General features: G+C 42.5%; 1 protein-coding gene across 1 annotated transcript; it reads right to left on the bottom strand.

Moving 5' to 3' along the window:
- Positions 1-319: 319 nt before the first annotated feature.
- On the bottom strand, positions 320-16,121 carry pfkmb (phosphofructokinase, muscle b; the record flags this gene model as incomplete). Its single annotated transcript, XM_080727731.1, has 22 exons — positions 320-458; positions 939-1,044; positions 1,153-1,252; positions 2,043-2,154; positions 3,982-4,043; positions 4,155-4,319; positions 5,173-5,325; positions 5,906-5,993; positions 6,519-6,589; positions 6,747-6,893; positions 7,563-7,626; positions 7,727-7,791; positions 9,811-9,936; positions 10,725-10,817; positions 10,939-11,034; positions 11,893-12,001; positions 12,127-12,171; positions 12,516-12,681; positions 13,066-13,255; positions 13,987-14,064; positions 14,254-14,327; positions 16,037-16,121. 22 exons carry the CDS (start codon positions 16,119-16,121, stop codon positions 320-322), a joined length of 2,334 nt encoding a protein of 777 aa, XP_080583857.1.
- Positions 16,122-22,066: the final 5,945 nt, after the last annotated feature.

Raw genomic sequence — 22,066 nt, 5'->3', positions numbered from 1 at the left:
TCAAAGTTATTTTTTTAAGTAGTAAGTTGTCAAATATGTCAGTCATTTCTTTGTATATTTAGGTTATGTGTCGTATCTACCATGTACAACCTCAAAGCCTAAAAGCCAAACAGAAATGTAATTATCAACGACAAATACACAATTAAATCGTTAATCGCCAATTATTTGAGTGACAATTAATCGTCATGTAAAATGTCATATCGTGACAGCCCTAGGTTCCGCAACCCGACTCAAATGCTCCATGTAAAGACTAAAGGTTTGATCATTATAGGTGACTGTTGAACAATATTGACAGTGTTCTGATTCTAACACGGGAAGACTACTTTTCGACGAGGCCTCTCTTCCTGATGATATGTTCCATAGTGGCAGCCTCGGTGTCCAGCTCGATCTTGTACTTGGCCAGGATCTTCAGGATGGGTCTCAGCTTCAGCCACCATTGTGTTTTAGGAATACGATGTCTGTAGAGGAGATTAGGCGCGTTAGGTATATATGTATATCGTCACTGTCGGGCAGTGTATGTTTTTTCGTAAGGTAAAGCCTTGCTTCATCACACAAGACTGTCACGCAAAACTAGTGAAAACAGCAGATCTACAAGGACACAGCGCCTCGTTGTGAGCTATTTTCACTATTTTTATTTTTTTATTTTTATAATGAGCAAGGAAGGTTTTGGACATACAAGGTTTCCAACCGACAACGACGATATATATCATATATATACGGTTGTGTGTGTGTGTGTGTGTGTGTGTGTGTGTGTGTGTGTGTGTGTGTGTGTGTGTGTGTGTGTGTGTGTGTGTGTGTGTGTGTGTGTGTGTGTGTGTGTGTGTGTGTGTGTGTGTGTGTGTGTGTGTGTGTGTGTGCGACTGTGTGTGCGTGTGTGTGCGTGTGTGTACCGTGTGCAAGTGTGTGAGAGAATAGGAAAGATGGAGAATAACTCTTACTCAAAATCAGTCTCCTCTTTGAGTTCTTCCAGAGGTGTGAAGACCAAAGACCTCTTCTTCATACCCAACACACAGGCAGTATCTGGGGAATTGGCAAAGATGCGACCTGGAGACATAAAGAGCATGCATCAACACGGGGACCACAATGATAAAGCAGTCCAAAATCCTATAACACATCCTGTAATCCAGCAGAAGTGGGACGTTATTATTTCACCGTGTCTGTAGCACTCCTTCAGTTTGTCAGTCAGCCACAGGACAGCCTTAGCCCCCATCTTGGTGCCAAAGTTCCTGTCGAAGGGTGTGGGCGTCCCACCCTAGGAAGGAGGATAATGTTTTCACTTGGGTCTCATGTTATGTATAGAATTGCCTGGCATGACTGATTTAAAACCCATTCAGAACGGGTACACATTATTGTGTACCATTATTTTATGCTTTAACTATTGAAAAATATTGCAGATATACAAGCTCACAGCGTGGCACTCGGTGCCGCGCTGTGAGCATCTGCTATTTTTGAAAAATCGTGAAAATTCGAATTTTGACCCGATTCTATAAGTGTCTTTTGAATCCTTCTAAGATTTTTTGAAAAAACTATGTTTCTATGTCAGCAATCTGGCTATAGCCATCGTCAAAGAAAAGGTCCTTTTCACTTAACTGGAGCTCAGTTAGTCTGTTTTTGAGAGACTACTATGTCAGCAGTGCTCAAACTTTTTCATGTGAAGGACCCCCAAAATTATATGTATTTGGCTACGGACCCCCATCTCAAAATATGTAGTTCCAGGGACCACCCAGAAGCAACATTTTTGTTACAAACGTTCGCTTTGAAAATACATATATTCAAAGATTTGCACACATTTTCACGACTTTAAAAAAAATAGCAGATCTACAAGCTCGCAGGTGCCGCGCTGTGAGCTTGTACAGGTATATCTGCTATTTTTCAATAGTTAAAGCAGTCAATAATCCTAGGCCTAAACGTAAGTCCTATATACTTTGTAGTATGACGAATAGCAACAATAGCAGATATACTGTACAAGCTCACAACATGTCACGATCGGGATGCCAGATTGAAAGAGTGTAAAACAGAAGTATCTTGATTGATTGGCACACCTGCTGCATGTGTCCAAGAACATTCTTCCTGCAGTCAAACACACCCTTGCCCTCTTCTGAGTACAGGTTGAAGATGAAGTCTGTGGTGTAGTTAGCGTTGCATTTCTCATTCCTGTAAAGAAAGAGAGTAATGATGAGAGTTATCGTCTATCTCAAACCCCCAAATGAACCACAAGGTGCACAGGTGAATCTGTTCAGTTGTATAGAATCTACAACATAGATAAGCCTTACCAAGCTATGAGGCCCATCTCCTGTTTCGTTAGCGTGAGGCAGCTCGATGTAACAAGTACACCCCCTGGACATGCCGCTAGTATGTCACAGGGACTTAGATAGATAGATAGATAGATACCTTTATTATCCCAAGGGGGAAATTTAGTTGTCCAGTTGTAGCACAGCAGTATACAGTTATTTACAAAGTTACAGAGAAGTAGGAAAAAATAGATAAGAGTAAAAACAAGAGCAGTACAGTACCAAAAAAGAGAAGGTGCATCAATAGAGGGGGCGAATTAAATATAAGTATATATACATAAAGTGTCTTACAAAAAGAGACCAAAGCAGTCAATGCTAGTTAGTGCAACAAGTATCTCACTGTCATTGTTAAACAAGACACATACTCAGAAACTACCAACACAACCTAATAGTGCAATGTCGAAAAACAGTGCGAAAAAAACAACAGAAACAGCTCAGAGCAGAAGAAACTAGGCAGCGTGTCACCGCAAGACGCACATGAGCACTCTCCCTGGAAGGTCCTTAGAGGTCAAAGTCAATACAGCAATAGTTCCAACTTAATAGTGCAAAGTAAAAAAAACAGTGCGAAAAAACAAAACAATAACAGCTCAGAGAAGAAGAAACTAGGAAGCATGTCACCGCAAGACGCACATGAGCACTTTCCCTGGAAGGTCCTTAGAGGTCAAAGTCAATACAGCAATAGGACTTAAAGGGATATTTCCCTTTCAAAAAAACTTTTGGTAATTTTATCATCTAATCAGGCTTTTATGAATACCCTGAACAGTTTTTAATTAGCTTGATTGAATATTTAGATATTTGATGTAAATGTTACTAGGCCCTCTAGGCCCAGGGCCTCTCCCCACACACACCCATTGTAACTTCAAACATTTTAACCATGATAGATTCATTAACACATCGACTGCCCACTAGGAGGCGCCAGTCATCCCCTCTGAGTGCCCCCATAGCACTTCCATAGAAGAATACGAGGCCCTGTTGCGTTTGTGTAACTTACTGTATGGGCTAGTGTTGATCATAGCTGTTCACTGCCGATCAAAATTTGGACATTTTGCCGCACGCGGCCACAGTTTTAGCCATAAAACAAACATCGGAGATAAAGGGCTTTAAAGATGGGGAAATGCATTGGAGTACACGGAGAAAAACGGCCGCGCGATGCTCTCAGCGTCGACTCGAAGCGACTAGCGGCTAATGGGCTACATCCAGGCGTAGCCCCGACCTAACGGTGAGATATAAAGTTATACTGTAATTATTACAGTAAACGCGTCCAACGCGTCGTGGGCCTCCAGCGACATCAAAGAAATTGTCGCGTAGACACCTCGTGGGCACCCGCTGTGTTAAAAACACCCATTATTTTTTATGGTGACTCATATTACCCTCCTAATATGTGAGCAGGCCGTGTTTTTTCGATAACTTTTTTCATTTATTTTTAATAATTTTGTTTTTGTATTTCATTTTTTCCATTTTCCCAAATAATTATAAAAAATAAATGGGTGTGTATGTGGCCCTTCCACTGCTCCCTGTTGAAAGTGGAATATCCCTTTAATCCCAATCCAACGCAACCCATGACTGAATCCCGACCTCCCAGTCTCAGGGCGCACAGCCGCACACAAGGCCACTGAGCTGGTAATGTAGAAGTATAGTAAAAAATATATATATATATATAGTATGAGGATTTTATGGAAGGTCCACAAACCTCAAAATGAGACCTCTCTTAACCGTGGTCTTCATCTTCTCCAACAGATGTTCCACATTTATCTGTAAACAAAGCAACCATGTGAAGTTGAGAAAACAACAACCATCCAACCAACCAACCAACCAACCAACCAACCAACCACCCAGCAGTCATTCTACTGTAAAAGCCCAGACCTCCAGGTCATGGATGTTGAAAGGTTCCTCATAGATGTATGCAGCGTCAGCTCCAGATGACAGGCCAGCCATGGTAGCCAGGTAGCCACAGTATCCTCCCATGGTCTCAACCAGGAACACCCTTCTCTTTGTTCCGGCAGCAGACTGCTTGATCCTATCACATGTCTGACACAGAAATTAACCAAAAGAGATGTACAGAAGATTAACATTGAGGATTGTACAACGATGGGATGTACGGTAATGTGTGTGTGTGTGTGTGTGTGTGTGTGTGTGTGTGTGTGTGTGTGTGTGTGTGTGTGTGTGTGTGTGTGTGTGTGTGTGTGTGTGTGTGTGTGTGTGTGTGTGTGTGTGTGTGTGTGTGTGTGTGTGTGTGCATGGGCGTGCGTTAGGGCATTCACGAATAGTAATTTTTAGTATTAGAATTATTCAACCTCAAAGTACTCGAATATTCGACAGGACTGGCCAATCTGTCAAATAGCAAGAGGCGAACATTGTGACAACATTGTGAAAATAGCCGATCTACATGTTCACAACGCCTCGCGTTGCGAGGCGTTGTGAGCATGTAGATCTGTAGATCTGTAGATCTGTAGATCTGCTATTTTCACAATATGTATCTGCAGAACCGAGTCACATTAAATGTAATACCTACAATTCCAAGTGCTTGTCAGGGTGGGGTCCTCAGTTCAAATATGTTTATTTTGGGGGTCATGGCCAAAAAAGGTTTGAGAAGCCCTGGTATAGAGCATTAACAAATTCATCCACCAGGGGCATTGACAACGCATTCTTATGACTTCCTATCTAGCCAAGCTTTATAAACTATATATTTTTTAAAGAGAAAACAATAAAATAAAATAAGCGAATATTCGACTTTGGTGAACAACGTCGAATAGTGACTCTGATATTCGAATGTTCGAATATTCAAATATTTGGTGAATGCCCTAGTCACAGTGTGTGTGTGTGCGTGCGTGCGTGCGTGCATGCATGCGTGTGTGCATATGTGTGTGTGAGTGTGTCTGACCGTTGTTATGGTGTTGAGCGCTGTGTCGGCACCGATGCTGAAGTCTGACCCAGGTACATTGTTGGAGACAGTAGCAGGAATGACTACTATGGGAATACACAGCTCCTCATACTTCCGTCTACCCTCCACCAACTGCAGAGCGCCCATAAATGCCTGGTGTGAAGACAGAAAAGGTGTAAAACTTACTGATAAATTGTCGCTGTCGGTTGGAAACCTCGTATCTCCAAGTTTCAAATGTGTACGTTCTTTCGCAAGTAAGGCCCTGCTTCATCATACAAGGCCGTCAAACAAAAGTAGTGACAACAGCAGATCTACAAGCACACAACGCTGTTTTCACTAGTTTAAATCATTTCTAAAACGATAAATGCAAAACGAACGGTTTTGGACATACAAGGTTTCCACCCGACAACGACGAAATACAGATCAACAAAGCATCGCATCGCGACACATGGCGAGTGTATAGATCTGTTGTTCTTATTATATCCACAAGTTTCCAACGTCCCATCATGCATTGCACAGAAGGTGTGCGGCAGTTCCGGCGTCGTGGCTGAGTGTGATCTAAAGCTCATAACGGTTGCATCTGCGACGTGACGTGAGCTTGTATGTCTGCTGTTCTCCGGATGTGTCCCACATATAATTCTACAGTAAATTCTCACAGAAACAGGTGGATATGTGGTTTTCTTTTTTAAACATATGACATGCCCAAAATGGGGATGATCCAGCAGCTCCTCACCTCAAAGCCTCCAATAATGATCAAAGAATGGATGTTGAACTTCGTGATGCTCTGACTAATCTCCTCCATAATTTCACTTGGCAGAGACCTTCGATCAGATAGAACAAAAACAATCATACATGTATAATCTGTGTCTCGGGTTCCTGCTCAGGTGAGTCTATAAGGAAATATATCAGTAATTTGGGGACCCAGGGGGGTCCCCAAATTATTTTAGGGAGGTCCCTCCCCAGATGATTAACTTAATGTGCAACATGGTTTTCTCCCTCAGCAGTAAACAAACCAACATAAAGTAAAGTGTATAGAGGTATTTGCACATTTCTAAAGTGACAATTTAAGAACGTTTTAATACCTCTAAAAAAACAAATTAAACATTGGCCAAATTGTCAAATATTAGAGGCAGAAATTGTGAAAATAGCCGTTCTACATGCTCACAACGCCTCGCAAACGCGGGACGTTGTGAACATGTAGATCTGCGATTTTCACAAGAGAACCGTGTTATACAAAATGTTATGCCTCAACTTTAGTGCTCGCCGGATGAGGAGTCCCCATGTTCAAATCTGATCATTTTGGGGATCGCGGCCTGAGAAGGTTCAGAACCAATGAGATAGATTACCTCTTAGTGCCCAGGTTGGAACCCCCTTTTCCAGTCCACCCTCCCACATCACCCCAGCCGATAGGCTCAACCTGGGAAAAGACAAATAGACAGTAAGTGAAGCTGTATTTGTTTTCAGCACTCTTTTTCATAGGCGCGTTCACGTAAAAAATAAATAATAATAAATGCAACTCTTAATCATAATCAAAGACTCCTAATTTGTTTTACGAGTTCGTAGCTAGGATGTACCATTCCATTGGCCAGGCCGGCGAAGCTATCATGGACAGCAAGCATCTGGTGGCCCTGAATGAGGCCTATTCTGACCGCCGAACGAACGGCAGCATTCATCCCAGCACATGGAGCACCCACGTTCACGAGACCAATGTTAATGTTACTCTGGAAAGAGGGAGGAAAAAAAAGAGAGAATGAGAGAAAATGTATCAGAGTAACTATACCCAGAGGAAAATTCTTTACACATACAGAGAAATATGTATTAATATAATAATATAATATTTAATAATAATATAATAATAATTGAAACCGAGGGACAATAGGGACTGCAATCAGGGTTCCCACACATTTTTACCAATTAATTTCCAAAACATTTCCAAAACTTTTCCAGAATATTTAACCCAATTTCAAGGACTATATAACAATAATTCAGCGCAATAACAGGTCGCTTACTCCTATGCGCAATGCCCAAAGACAGGTAGTGTATGCCAGAGGTTCTCAACCTTTTCAGGCCGTGACCCCTGAAATAAAATGTTTTAACTGGGGACCCGGCACCCTGACGAGCACTAAGAGTTGAGGAATTTTGTATAACACGGTTCTATTGTGAAAATAGCAGATCTACATGCTCACAACGCCTCGCAATGCGGCTATTTTCACAATTTCTGCCTCTAATATTTGACAATAACCAAAGACAATGCATAGCTATTTTTTTTCCAGGACCTTCCAGAACCCTTGATAAATTCCAAAACTTTTCCAGTACAGAAAAAATATTTTTCTAATTTCAAAATATTTCCAGGAATTTCATGACCGTGGGAACCCTGTGCAATTACCCACCTTTATGTCTGGGGGGTGCAAATGGGCCAGCATTTGGTACGTTTTCCAGTTGTTCTCAAAGCTCCTGTGGGTCAACATTAATGGACATGTACAGACATTTGAAACATTGCCACAGAACACGATGACTTTACATTGAAACCAATAACTGGTACTGTGTGCCTCACTTTCCCCTGAGCTTCACTGCATCCTCAAATCTCCCTTCTCCCATGGCTGTGGTCACGTCTTTAGTCTGAAATGACAGGGGATAGGGCCGTCAAACAGCAACATGGAGGACGTGAGTCAGTCAGTCAGTCAGACAGACAGACAGACAGACAGACAGACAGACAGACAGACAGACAGACAGACAGACAGACATATACTGTAGACAGACACAATCTCTGTTGCATGTCTCCCTAGGACAGGGCCCGCGGGCCATTTGCTACTGTCTGGCCCACACCAACCCCAGTAATAATGGTGGTATAAGAGCAGCAACAACACTAGTATATCGTCGTTGTCGGGTGGAAATCTCCAAATTTGTACGTTCTTTCGCAAATCATACAAGGCCGTCGCAAAAAAGTAGTGAAAACAGCAGATCTACAAGCACACAATTGCAGATCGACTGTTTTCACTAGTTTAAATAATTTTTAAAATGATAAAACGAATGGTTTTGGACATACAATGTCGCACTCGCTGGAGTAGCGGGAACGCCGCCGTCGCCCCCTGCAATGTTGTGGCCCTCGGCTTGGTACCCTAGACATGATTCGGCCCTTGGGGAAAACTAATTGGGGAACCCTGCCCTAGGAAGACATCTCTATGCGCGTCCCACTGGGAGGAGACCCCGTGGCAGACCAAAGACCAGATGGAGGAGGTACATCTCCACACTGGCCGAGGAATGCCTCGATCGGGATCTCCCCCAGAGGAAGTGGATAATGTTGCTCAGGAGAGGGAACACTGGAAATCTCTGTTACTCCCACGACCCGATTCCAGATAAGCGGTTGAAGTTGGATGGAAGGATGTCAAATGTACAGTTACTTTTCAGACACACTGCTGTGAGAGTAGTCACAAAAACTCATACAGAGAGAGGGATACATCAGGTGTCTGTGCTGCTGCTACAGAGTCAGTAGGCTATTTAAGCAGAGACGACGTGGACGACGGATACGGCGACCGGAAATGAATCGGTGCTCGATATATAAACCTCGCTGCCGTAGCAGTCAGTTCTACTACGGCAGAAGGCACCTATATTAGTGTGGTTGCAGACTATAGTACTTGTCCGACATTATTTCTTTCAGATATAGCCAATTTTCAAGCTCACAACGTGTTATGTTGTGAGCTTGTTGATCGGCTATTTTCGAAATTTGTTTCGAAAGTTTTCAAAAAAGGAAAAAATAAAATAGGGCTTAAGTGGTTAAGTTTCACTGTTATATGTCTTGTTGTTATTCAGTTTGCTCAGGACTGGTGGAACCATTCACACTGCGGAGGTGAACCTTCTTGGTACGAGGGAAAAAAACACGACGACACCTCCGAGTACTTCGGTATAGTCTTTGTGGTGCAGCTGCTGCAGCAATTAAAATAGTCAAGCATGCATGGGTATCATGGACATTTCCGTTCATAGCAATGCTGGTATGAAGATGAGTTGGTTATGGTATCCACGGCAATATGTGTCATCACGTCAGCAATGCAGGTGGATGTGAACACGGAAGAAGGGTCCTTAGTACCGATCTATATTGTTATGCATCGTGGTGGGTTGGGCATTCACGAATAGTGATTTTTAGTATTTTAATGAATCAACCTCAAAGTATTCGAAGAGTCGAATATTCGACAGGACTGGCCAAACTATCAAATATTAAGATAAGCAAGAGGCGAACATTGTGAAAATAGCCGATCTACATGCTCACAACGCCTCGCATTGCGAGGCGTTGTGAGCATGTAGATCTGCTATTTTCACAATATTTATCTGCGGAACAGAGTCACATTAAATGTAATACCTACAATTCCAAGTGCTTGTCAGGCTGGGGGTCCCCAGTTCAAATATGTTTATTTTGGGGGTCACGGCCTGAAAAGTGTTGACAACTCATTCTTATGACTTCCTATCTAGCCAAGCTTTATAAACTATATATTATTTAAAGAGAAAACAATACAAAAATTAAAATAAGCGAATATTCGACTTCGGTTAACAACGTCGAATAGTGACTTTGATATTTGAATATTCGAATAGTTGGTGAATGCCCTAGTGGTGGGTGGTGTATTGGAGATGTGTGTTTTAACTCACCACTTGGACACACTCCATCAGAGGCAGCCTGACCGCCTGGTTTCCTGACAAGCTCACCACACACGCGGGAGTTTCTGGGGTGGCCTCTAGCAGAGCCATCACAGACTCCACTCCCATCCGGCTGCCCTGAATCACCAGAGAGGAGGCCATGAAGTTGGATTTGTTTGGAACAACGTGACACAGATACAGAGAGAAAGATCAATTGGCATACATTTAGGCCTAGAATTATTGAATGTTTTAACCAGTGAAAAATAGCAGATCTACAAGCTCACAGCGCGGCACCGAGTGCCACGCTGCGAGCTTGTAGATCTGCTATTTTTGAAAAAGTCGTAAAAATGTGTATGTGTATTTTCAAAGCGAATGATTGTAACTCAAATTTTGCTTCTGGGTGGTCCCTGGAACTAAATGTTTTGAGATGGGGGTCCGTGGCCAAATACATATAATTTTAGGTGTCCTTCACATGAAAAGGTTTGAGAACCGCTGACATAGTGGTCTCTCAAGAACAGACTAACTGAGCTCCAGTTAAGTGAAAAGGACCTTTTCTTTGACGATGGCTAGCCAGATTGCTGACATAGAAACATAGGTTTTTCAAAAAATCTTAGAATGATTCAAAAGACACTTATAGAATCGGGTCAAAATTCTAATTTTCACGATTTTTCAAAAATAGCAGATCTACAAGCTCGCGGCGCGGCACTCGTGCCGCGCTGTGAGCTTGTATATCTGCTATTTTTCAATGGTTAAAGCATAAAATAATGATACACAATAATGCGTACCCGTTCTGAATGGATTAAAAGGGTATACAATATGTGTGTGTGTATATATATCTATACACACACACACACACACAGGGATCACACACACGCATGCACACATGATCACGCACACATACACAGTACATGGGGAAAGTGACTTGCCAGAATTCTATCGAAAGCGGAGGGGGTTCCGCCTCTCTGTACATGACCCAAGATGGTCGCCCGGGTGTCGAAGCCAAGGGTTTTTGTTATGATCTAAATAAGACAGGTGATGAGAAATTACAATATTATTTGTCTGTATGACACAACAGTTTACTGTATGCCTCCGGCTCTGTGTAGTGTGATTACTGCTAAGTAGGAGTTTGTCATTACTAACGTCTTTGACGTAGTCACAGGTGATAGGAGATCCATCGCGGTTCTGGGCCCCCTCTGCAAGAATGATGATATTCAAGCGGGAACCGCGGCTTCTTTGCTGTGAGGGATAGAGAAAAACCTGAAAGATCAGCAAGCCTGCGCTCTGGGCAGTGGTGGACAGTAACTGAGTAAATGTACATGACTACTGTACTTAAGTACAGATTCTGAGGATTTGTACTTTACTTGAGTATTATTATTATTTGATACTTTATTACTCTTACTTGAGTATATTTTCAAGGCCAAATATTTTACTTTTACCCAACACATTTCTAGGAAGGCTGAAAAGTACTGAGTACTTTTAGGTTGTCTATTTTATTTTTTTCCCCCCTAAAGTGCAAATGGCCACACATATGCTCTCAGACTAGCTGTGTCTGTGGCTTCCCCCTGTGCTCGCTAGCGGCAGCTGAGCTCTCGATCTATTTCCGATGACAAGAGGTTATCGAAGCAGAATCTAACATGGCTACCACATGGCTTACTTTTACTTTCAGTATTTTTAAAAGCATGTACTCTTGAATACTTAAGTACATGTTAACTCTTACTTGAGTAACATTTTGACTGAGATACTTTTACTTGTATTGAAGTAATTTTTGACCAGGAGTATATCTGTACTCTTACTCAAGTACTGAAGTCGAGTAATCTGTCCATCTCTGGCTCTGGGAAAGAGCAGAAGTATGTATATGGAAAGAGACAGATAGACCTGTGGTTCTCAAAGTTCTTGTAGATCAGCTATTTAATAGGGTTAACGTGGTTAAACAGATTTTGATGCTATATATTTGTTTGTAATTCAAATATAGGTTTAGCTGCAGGGGACCCCATGGAACCCCCTTCTAATGTGTGAGCCCTCTCACTTTGTGAGAACCACTGAGAAAACAAGGCATGCAGTTAGGTGGGTGAGGGCATGGAGGGAGAGATGTACGTCTTGCAGTCTCCTGAAGAGATGTTCTTCCCATCCGTCCTCTGGGGGCATCTCTGGGATGAACACCCAGTCAGCGCCACAGGCCAGCGCAGTCACCAGGGCCAAGTAACTGCAGGCAGACAGTTAATAACAAATACGCAGATCATTTAAACCCAGAGTTATATGTACAGCCATAGATGTGTATGCAAATACACATATTCGCCCAAGCAATGCGCACAGACCAGGATTGCTCACCCACAGTGCCTGCCCATCACCTCCAGGATGAACGTTCTCTGGTGACTGTAAAAAGACACATGAAGAACATAATCACTGTCCGGCAGAAACCTGGTATCTCCAAGTTTCAAATTTGTACCATTATTTTTGTAAAGTAAAGCCCTGCTTCATCACACAAGACTGTCACACAAAACTAGTGAAAATGGCTGATCTACAAGCACACAACACCTTGCGATGCAAGGTGTTGTGCTTGTAGATTTCATTAGTTTAAAATGATAAATACAACCGGGACGGTTTTGGACATACAAGGTTTCTGCCCGACAACGACGGTATACATCTTTGAGATCGGGCATCTTGACATCCCACTGGAGTCAGATGTCCTTCAGATAACTGTCAGTGTGTCTCTGTACCTCTGTGCGGTGGTGGTGATGGCATCCACCACCTCGATGATGCGGTGCAGGGCAGAATCTGTGCCGATGGTCATGTCAGTGCCGCAGAAGTCGTTGTCGATGGACCCCACCATGCCAACGATGTTCAGGTGAGATGATTGCTTGGCCTCCTCTGCTGTGATCTTCCCTGAGCAGTGATACACAAACACAGCCCTCATCACAATGGCTTAAAATATCCATGCAGGAGCAGTAATTCATTCTATGCATGCAGTGGCCAGATCCAACAGGGTGACGCGACTGAAAGAGCATTAGTGTAGGGTGTTGGATTTAAGAGATTCATGTTTTAATCTACTGCAATCTCATTATGTATTATTTTTTCATGATTTTAGATGTAAACCTGAACATTTGAGGGTAAAGCTGAATCTTGATCTCGAATCTCTAGCATCAGTTTTATTACTATGACAGCAGGGAAGTCAGATGTGCAACGTGACCTGTCACAATCAGAAGTCATTGTTTAGAGTGGTGCCTGTTGGGTAATGTACTGTTCGGCGAACACTCGGGGAACTCTCACCAGCTTTCACCAGGTCAGCCAGCAGCTCGCTCCACTCTGTACGGAACTGGTTGGCGCCTGTCAGACTGCCATCGCCACCAATCACACACAAGTTAGTGATGCCCAGCTTTACCAGGTTATAGGCGGCTTTGGTGCGTCCTTCCTTAGCACGGAAGTCCATACAGCGGGCGCTGCCAATCACGGTGCCACCCTGATGCAAAGGAAGGAGGAAGGATTTTCAGGACACAATAAGAATTGTTGAATGGTGCTCCTGGAACATGTCCAGGGCTTAAGTAAACTGAAGCGTGGTCTACATCTGGCCTAGATATGGCCTACATCTTCGCACAACCGTCTCAAAGTTTGTTGTACGCCCAGGGTCTCATTGGCCAAGCTTCACAGGACGCATTGTGATTGGCTAGGTAGGGGGGGTGCTTGATGAAATTAACTCAACTAAACTTAACTAAATAGCACCACTCACTTCACACTAGGTGTGATTTTGTATTTAAAGCATGATAGCACTAGGAGTACAAAAGCGAGGCTTAAACAAGCAAGCAAGAAACTAACTACATGAAGGTTGCAGAGACCGGAGGAGAGGTGGTACATTGTGGTCATGGCGGTAAGATTATATGACACTCCGGCCTCTGCGTCTAAGGTCCGTTAAATCCGTTAATGAACCTTGGCATTTAAATGACCACTTGACCTACAGAACCCCACTGTCGGGGCTAAAGAGTTGCTCCAGTTACATGACCCGCCCGTCATCTGAAAAGGTTAGACCGGGACCTCTTGACCAGAACGTCCAAAACGCTGAGAAGGTCAGAAAATAAATGTGTGCGTGCGTGTGTGTGTGCATGCGTGCGTGCGGTGTGTGTGTGTGTGTGTGTGTGTGTGTGTGCGCGCGCGCGCATGCATATGTGCATGTGTGTGTGTACAGTATGTTCTCACCAGCTGCAGCATCATGGACACACTCTCCCAGGTAGCCAGTTTGATATTGTCTCCTCCATCCACCAGGCCCTGGTATCCCTGAAACCACATAAAACTAGTGACTTACTGTACAGTCGCAGTCTAATGAACTGCTCGCAATATATAGATATGCTTGGGCATGCAAAGCTACTGTATGTCAGACGATGGATCAAGTGTTGCATGATTTGGTGCAGATAAAAGCATAGAGGAATGCAGTAGAGGAGGACCACCAAGGCCATTGTTGTTTACCTCATGGACAAAATACACTTTAGCTCCGGTGTACATTCCCACTCTGACTGTAGCCCTCACAGCTGCATTCATTCCTGTAGACACAATGAGTGTTGTGCATTTGAGACTTACGTACTGTATGTTCACTAGGGAACCATGGTGACACACATGGTATTAAATAAATATAAGCTCTGGAAAGTTTGTTCTGCTCCATTTTCTAGATGCATCGCACACTTTCAATGCAAGATAAATATTAATATTAGGACAAAGCGAACATTAAAAACACCAACTAGTGTTTTTAATAAACTTCAGTACTTTATTTTACTTTACTTTAGTAAAACATTTTCTTTTACCCAGCTTTGTTCTATTCCAAGACTGCAAGAAATACAGAAATAACTCGACAATAAAACAACACCATACACCAAATAACTATATGAATGGATGTGTATTCTGTGTCTGAGAAAGAATCAATGAAGGGTTTTTGTTGCAGAGAACACAGAAAGTGGTTCAGGTATTTATCTGCAAGCATAACAAACCAGCTTAAAGAACAAGATGTGGACAGATAGCCTAACTGTGAAGATCTCTGTTTTCACTTATAAGCCATATATGCTTCATCGTATGACGAATAGCAAAATTAGCCTATCTACAAACTCACAATGTACCGGTATCAAGGATTCACAATGTGATGCGTTGTGAGCTTGCAGATCTGCTATTTTAGAAAATGTTGAAATTCTTTGAAAGATATATCACATTTTCTTAAAGGTTTCTTTAATCACATGCCCAAAATGGGGATGCAAAGTCGAAAGTTTCTAAAGAGAAGTGGGATTGGACAGTCCGAAGAGCTCTCTTCAGTCCACCTCATGTGTCACATGTGACAGAAAGGTCACACGGCTAAAATTAGCCCCCCCCCTGCTCCCTCACAACGCAGAGATTGTGAGGAAAAGGAGACAGAAGCCAAGGAATATGATATCTAGATGTCCGGAGAGGCACAATGCAATGGCCAATATTTAGTTGCAAAGGAGGCAGAAACTGTAAGCGTGTGTTTTTTTTCCTCCGCTCCAAGTTGTTCTTAGCTCAAATGTACAGACATGCAGCACATATAGCACTAGAAGGTCAGTGTGGGGTCAGTAGACATTCTAAAAGGTCACAGAGGAAATACTCGTCCGAAACTTAAAGGTCAGGGCAGGACGTGTGTCCTTACGTCTGTGGTTCAACCTGCCCCTGGATGCAAGACTTCAGGTTACTCTTTATTTACAGTACATAGCTCTGTGTCAATGACATAGCCATAGCCATGACAGTTATGTGAGTGTTGAGTGTTTAAAAATGTCCAAGTGTTACACCAAACTGAACGAAACAAACAATTATAATGGTTGGCACCTTCCTATCCAAACTTCCCATCACTGTTTGTCATTATAGGAAACATTCTGTGTAGGCAGACAGGCTACCTGTTTAAAATGACATTTGACAATGACTATAATACTCAGGTATCAAAAGCTGACCTGCATGTCAAACCTTACTGGCACAGTCTCTGATTCACTTCATATGCCAACTATCTTTTCAGCTGTCTTTGACAGACTTGCCTTTGATTTTTGACTGCTGTGGTATAAGTGAATGGCAATTGTTCTCCGGTGTTAAAATAGAAATATATTTAATTGGCTCAGCCACCTGTTGAGGCCAACAATGTAACTCATACCAGAGTCCCCGTGCTGGGAGAGTGCACTCGTCGCACATCACGCCGGAAACCCTCTGCTTACACCGGGCATCGCCACTCTCACACACATCACCCTGGGAGCCGTCTACTTACCCTGGGCATCACCTCCTGAGGTCAGCACCGCAATTGACCGACCCACCCCGATCTTGGTGGGGTCCACTTTAGCTGTGTGTGCCATGTTCCTGGAGCTGTTCCTGTCTGAAATACAGAGGGGAGAAGATTGGCCTTGATGGTATTATTATAAGCCCTATCGCTTGCTGTCCAGTTTGGAACGTAGACGCTCTCACCTCTACTCCTCGCTGGCTGCTCTCTGGCTGAGAGTGAGAGTGGGGGCAAGGGGACACAACTTAACTATCCTCTTGGCATAAACTGAGGCAGGCGCAGTTGTGTAATACGCACGCGCACGTGCAGTCTCTCACACACACACACACACACACACACACACACACACACACACACACACACACACACACACACACACACACACACACACACACACACACACACAATACCGGTTTACAAGTTTTAAAATAGATAGAAACAACATTTGTATAATATTCATCAAGGCCCTTTTGTTTAAAACAGGAATGTAAACCATTGCATTTACAGACATAGTTGAAAATGTTTTAGCTTTTACTAAACCATAGTTTCGTAAAAAGTCATTAAGAATATAACATCTAGATGGACATCTAGTGCGATGTCCATCAAAATATGACGAGGAGGATCTTTTGGTAAAATGGCAAATAGTCCAGGTTAAATTACATATGAAAAGTAGACCATTTGATTGATAAATGACCTAATCACCTACAAAAACAGACATTAAACAGGGTCATGAAACAGGGTTTACCTTACACCTTTTATACAGTAACTGTGATTCTGGGTGCAAATACAGAATTCTAATAAACAAAACAATCTACAGGAGACAGACCTGTGCAGCATTATTTACAGAGGACGGCCTTTTATAACAAAAAAGAAACAAGATGAAAAGAAAATGTATGAAGGCGACATTAAGAAAACAACCCAAAACTCAAAACAAACTGTAAGAGGCTACGCCTTTTGCAAAGGCCCTGGCAGTTCTCTCCTGGGTAGCAGCCTCCACTCTATGGGGGAGAATTTCTGCCCCCAGTTTCCGTGAATCTTTTTACTATTTTTACTATTTACACATTTTTCTTCTCTTTGTTGTTGAAAGGAAAGTGTTAGAATTATACTTTAGTCGTTATTTTTTAGTCGTTGTTTTTTGAAATAGCAAGGGACAGAAAATGCTCTGGGGGCACATTCTCCTCTGCCTACAAAAAGATGTCACGGCTTAAAAGCCCCATAGTAGGCGAAACCATACCAAGAACACAGATCTATTATTAATTGTTAACCACATAACTCAAAATAAGGCTAACTAGTAGTAACATGGCCCATATGAGTTGACTTACACAATAATGTTTTGTTTTACAAAAACAATTCCACAATTTCAGGCACCACTTCATCACGACAAGGGACATAACATATTATGAGCTCTTGGACATTTAACAAGCACCCCTCCTCCTGCACTTGGTACCTTCAAGAGCAGGAGAGATACAAAATAAAGAAAAAAGAAAAAATCACACTCGTGTGAACTGAGCAGTGGAGGCTGCGTGTGTGTGTGTGTGTGTGTGTGTGTGTGTGTGTGTGTGTGTGTGTGTGTGTGTGCGTGCGTGCGCGTGCGTGCATGTGTGTGTGAATGTGAGTGTGAGTGTGCCTGGCCTGAACAACAGCGCCCCTCCCTTAACATGTGTGGTCAGAAAAGGTATTGCAGGCTACATACACCTCAGGCTACATACAGACACACATACATACATACATACATACACGGCTACACACACGGCCACGCTATGGAGACGGTGTGACCACCGCTAAAAAAGTGCAACACTAATGTCAATTCCAAAGGGTCAATCCACACAGTCTTTCAAACCGGCTTGTCGTTTAATTGGAAGCAGCTGTGTAGTGTATGCATGTGTGCTCCTCTTCAGTCTAGCAGAGCCTTGTATTAGACTTGACTTAAATTACAAAATGTCTCCTCGCCTCAATGTTTATGTGGTGTCTATTTTGTACACAAAATCATCATGATGAAACAGTGCACTCTATATACTGTAGTAGTAGTCTGGCATGCACTGGCATGCACTGGGCTAGCCTGTTTTTTTTTTTTTAAATATATCTTTATTCATGTCACATGTTTCAACATATTAAACAAGTCAATATTGCAAAGACATTCTTTTTCTTTTTTTTTCCCCTTTTCCCAACCCTCCCCCCATATTGCTATCATAAATCACTCCTTGTAAAATAATAGAGACAGTAATAGTGAAAATAAATACAAAACAATAAATCAGCGTACACATTATACATGATAGTAAAGAAAAATTGTTACACAAACAAGTTGAGTATAGTAAATAAAATAAAAAAATGCATATATATATACATATATATACATACATACATATACACACATGCATACACACATATACACATACATACACACACATACATACACACATAGTAAAAATAACATTGGAATTAAGTCTTCTAGAAACCGTAGTTGTACTATTTACACAGATCAAGTCGATAGAGTGTTAACGGACCTCATCCTCCTCAATTGCGTGTATCATTACAGGTTGCCTCGAGAGATGGCCATCAAGTATTCTAAGTTATACAGTGTTGGTCAATCTACTGCAAGTGTCCTCAGACCCTCAAAGTATGTGATAAGTGGTTGCCAGGTTGAGAAAAATCTGTCTACCGATCCCCTCAGTGTGAATTTTATTTTTTCCAATTTTAGAAATCCTGTGATGTCCTTCAACCATAAATCAGCGGAAGGAGGGGTTGGAGATTTCCATAACAGTAATATCCTACGTCTTGCCACTAATGTTGCGAAGGCCAATATATTGGATTTCTTTGTTGTTAGTAGCTGAAAATTCGATGGCACTCCAAAAATAGCTATTTGGGGTGAAGGTTCTAATTGAACCGAGAACACTTCAGAGAGAATCTCAAAGATTTTTGTCCAATATTGTACTAGTTTTGGGCAAGACCAGAACATGTGAGTATGGTTTGCTGGCGATAGCGCACAGCGATCACATTTGTCATCAACATCGGGATATATCTTTGGGCTAGCCTGTTTAAACTATACCAACACGGTCAAAACATAAATCTTTATATGATGAAATCCATACTATGATAAACATTAGAGTTATGTAAAGTTTATAGTTCTTGAGTCGTGCTGAGCTGGCAGTAGTCCTCAAATGACACTACGTGCCATTACTGTACAGTGACAGTTCTGTAAATACATTATAACTTACCGGCATGCTCTGCTGGTGGGCATGGGCTGACAGAGTCGAGGGACGGGTTGTTGTATTCAGCAGCTGACGGGGCATGGCAATCTGTGGCAGGGAATTAGGAAAACAATATCACATTACAGGAACTCTCCCTGGACTTAACGGCACACGTGGTTGCGCACAGCTGAGCTCATACAACTAAAACTCCAGAGTGTTCATTGAGAAAAGGGCACCCTTACAGATCCATTTTTTACTCTCTCCTGAGTCCTGAGTTATATTAACACTCCAGTCTCCAGATTTTACAGTGTCGTTTACATCTTGAACTTGGCTAATGAGATGCCTCTCATGTTACCAGCGCTTGCCGTCAAACACATGCATGGATGGGACAGACAGTTCTAACCAGACCCAAACATCTAGCAATTTGGGTAGCACTTAAAATAAAGTCTCATTATTCTGTGATTCCTTCCAGATTATATTTTAAAGGGATGGTCCAAACACGCTCAGTAAACAACCCCACCAGCAGCAATATAAGTTGTAGGCCATCCCAGCCACCACATACTGTAGCTCAGGCTCAGGCGCCCAGCCTCCTAACAAGACTGGTGATGCAGCCTGTACTGGGCCCCTGATTCAGCCCGGGAAAAGGAGTTGAGAGGCCCTCATTGCGAGCCGTCATCGGCCGCACACCAGATTTTTTTGCTTTCTGGACGCGCCACAAGGCTGAACCGATGAACAGTTACTGTGATTTTAGGTCTCGTTGTTTTTCTGGTATAAGAAGTCTAATGATGTTGTAGACCATCTAGGAGTAGTCAAGGAAGCTAGGGAGTAGTGGGCCAGAATTCAGCTGATATACAAGCCAGTGGGGCCAATATGATGGCTCTGTGGGCTGCTGCTACTCAGTGCTATAGAGAGATATCTCTCTGTATAGCACTGCTGCAACTCAAAGATTGGCCATTTCAGATCATGAGAGACAAGCCAGTGGGCCAATAACATGAGTTATATTTACTTCGTGGGCTGGCTATTTTTTTCAAGGCTGGCCTGGACCGGCCGGGAATGGACCGGCCTTTCGGGAGTTGTCCCGCTTTTCCCAATGGCCAGCACATCCCTGGGTGATTCTCAAACCTTTTTTTATTTCAAGGACCCCCAGTTTGATATGCATTATAGGCGACTGACCCAACATTGATACATATTTTATCAGAACAGTAAAATGTCACAAACTGGCCTGGTATTTGTTTATTTGTTGGTATGGTCATGACATGCCAAAGACCATCATACAGGGGACAGTAGAGTGAAAGCTAAGAAGAGGCAGGCAGAGAAAGTCTTATGGGCAACATCAAGGAATGGACTGGCTAGTGGCTACAGCTTCAAACCTTGCTACCCACAGCAGAAAGCCGAGAGCGCTGGAGATCCCTGACCACAAGCATCCACACGACCACACCATAACAACCCTATGGCCTCCTAGAGGCCCAGAGTCTAAAATCCTCCTGTGGTAATTTAAATCTGAGAGTATACGAATGGAAGGTTCCATTTGGGGACCCCCTGGAACCCCCTTAAGGACCCCTGTGGTTTCCTGGACCCCATTAAGAGCCACTGAACATCACAGCTAGCCAGGCTACAGCTCAATGAGCACTGCTCATTGAGTTTGTAACTACAGTGTACAGTATATGAGACACATTGAACTGTATGGTCCACTCTCGCAGAAACTACTGAAGTTTGTTATGTATAAGCTCTCTCTCTCTCTCTCTCTCTCTCTCTCTCTCTCTCTCTCTCTCTCTCTCTCTCACACACACACACACACTCTCACTCTCACTCTCTCTTTCTCACTCTCACTTTCAAACACAGAGGTTATGTTATTAGATAAGCTGTCATCAATTAAGTCCAAATGTCAGTGGGCAAATGTCATGTTGCCTCTCTATTCCGACAGTCAGTTTGTCTGACTTTATTAAATGTGAATATGAATTAATATTAGTAGTCTGGATGACTATTTTGGCTCCCTAATTTGTGGGTGGGACATATTTCTTACAAAAAACTGCAACATCAAACAATAAAAGCCACAGGGGTCTCATAGAGCGCAACTCCAAGAAACACTTTAACTTGGGAGCTCAGAGGAGTGCAGTTTTCTAGTTGTTATGATTATTATTCATTTTAGCTTTTTCTTCATTTATTACCATTTGTTTATTGTGAAAAGTGTACTGTAAATGAAAACATGTTTGACAATTCATCCAATTGACTACAATAAATAGTCCCCAAACGAACCCAATCTGGTAAATTTAAAATATATTGATTTATAAAATTTGTGATTGTGAGATAAACTCAATTGACAATCCTACCATGGCACCACTAGAATTAAACTCACTACTTGACTTACTCTTTCTCTCATTAGCAGCCACATTAAACCTTATGTCTGGAATCATTGATTGTAATGCAATGAAACAACTAATGTAAGGCTAAGTATTTTCCATTTATAATCTGATGTAATTGTCTAGACATGAAAAGTCACAGTCACAAGATAGTAAATTAAATCATAGCTATAAATGACACTGTTGAATTAGAAAGTAACAGACACAACTGAGACAATGCTGTTATCTGAGCTATATCTGTCCCTCCTACTCAGTGCCGCCATTAGTGTGTAAAAGTGCACAGTCATCCTCATCCCACGACCTGCTGCAAAAGGTTTGCATGCACATATATGAGAGTGAGTGATGTATTGCACATATTTTTGAGCGGTGCAAACTGCTCCTATAAGTGGCTGTGCGTGTGTCCGTAGCCTTTTTCCTCAGCGTTTTGCCATAGTAAAATGTGTGTGCGTAGCATCATGTTTGTCTAGTGATGT

The sequence above is a fragment of the Nannobrachium achirus genome, assembly GCF_963921795.1.
Source record: "Nannobrachium achirus genome assembly, chromosome: 6".
Lineage (NCBI taxonomy): Eukaryota > Metazoa > Chordata > Actinopteri > Myctophiformes > Myctophidae > Nannobrachium > Nannobrachium achirus.
Note: the sequence above shows the minus strand (reverse complement) of the source record. Positions and strands in the feature narration are given on the sequence as shown.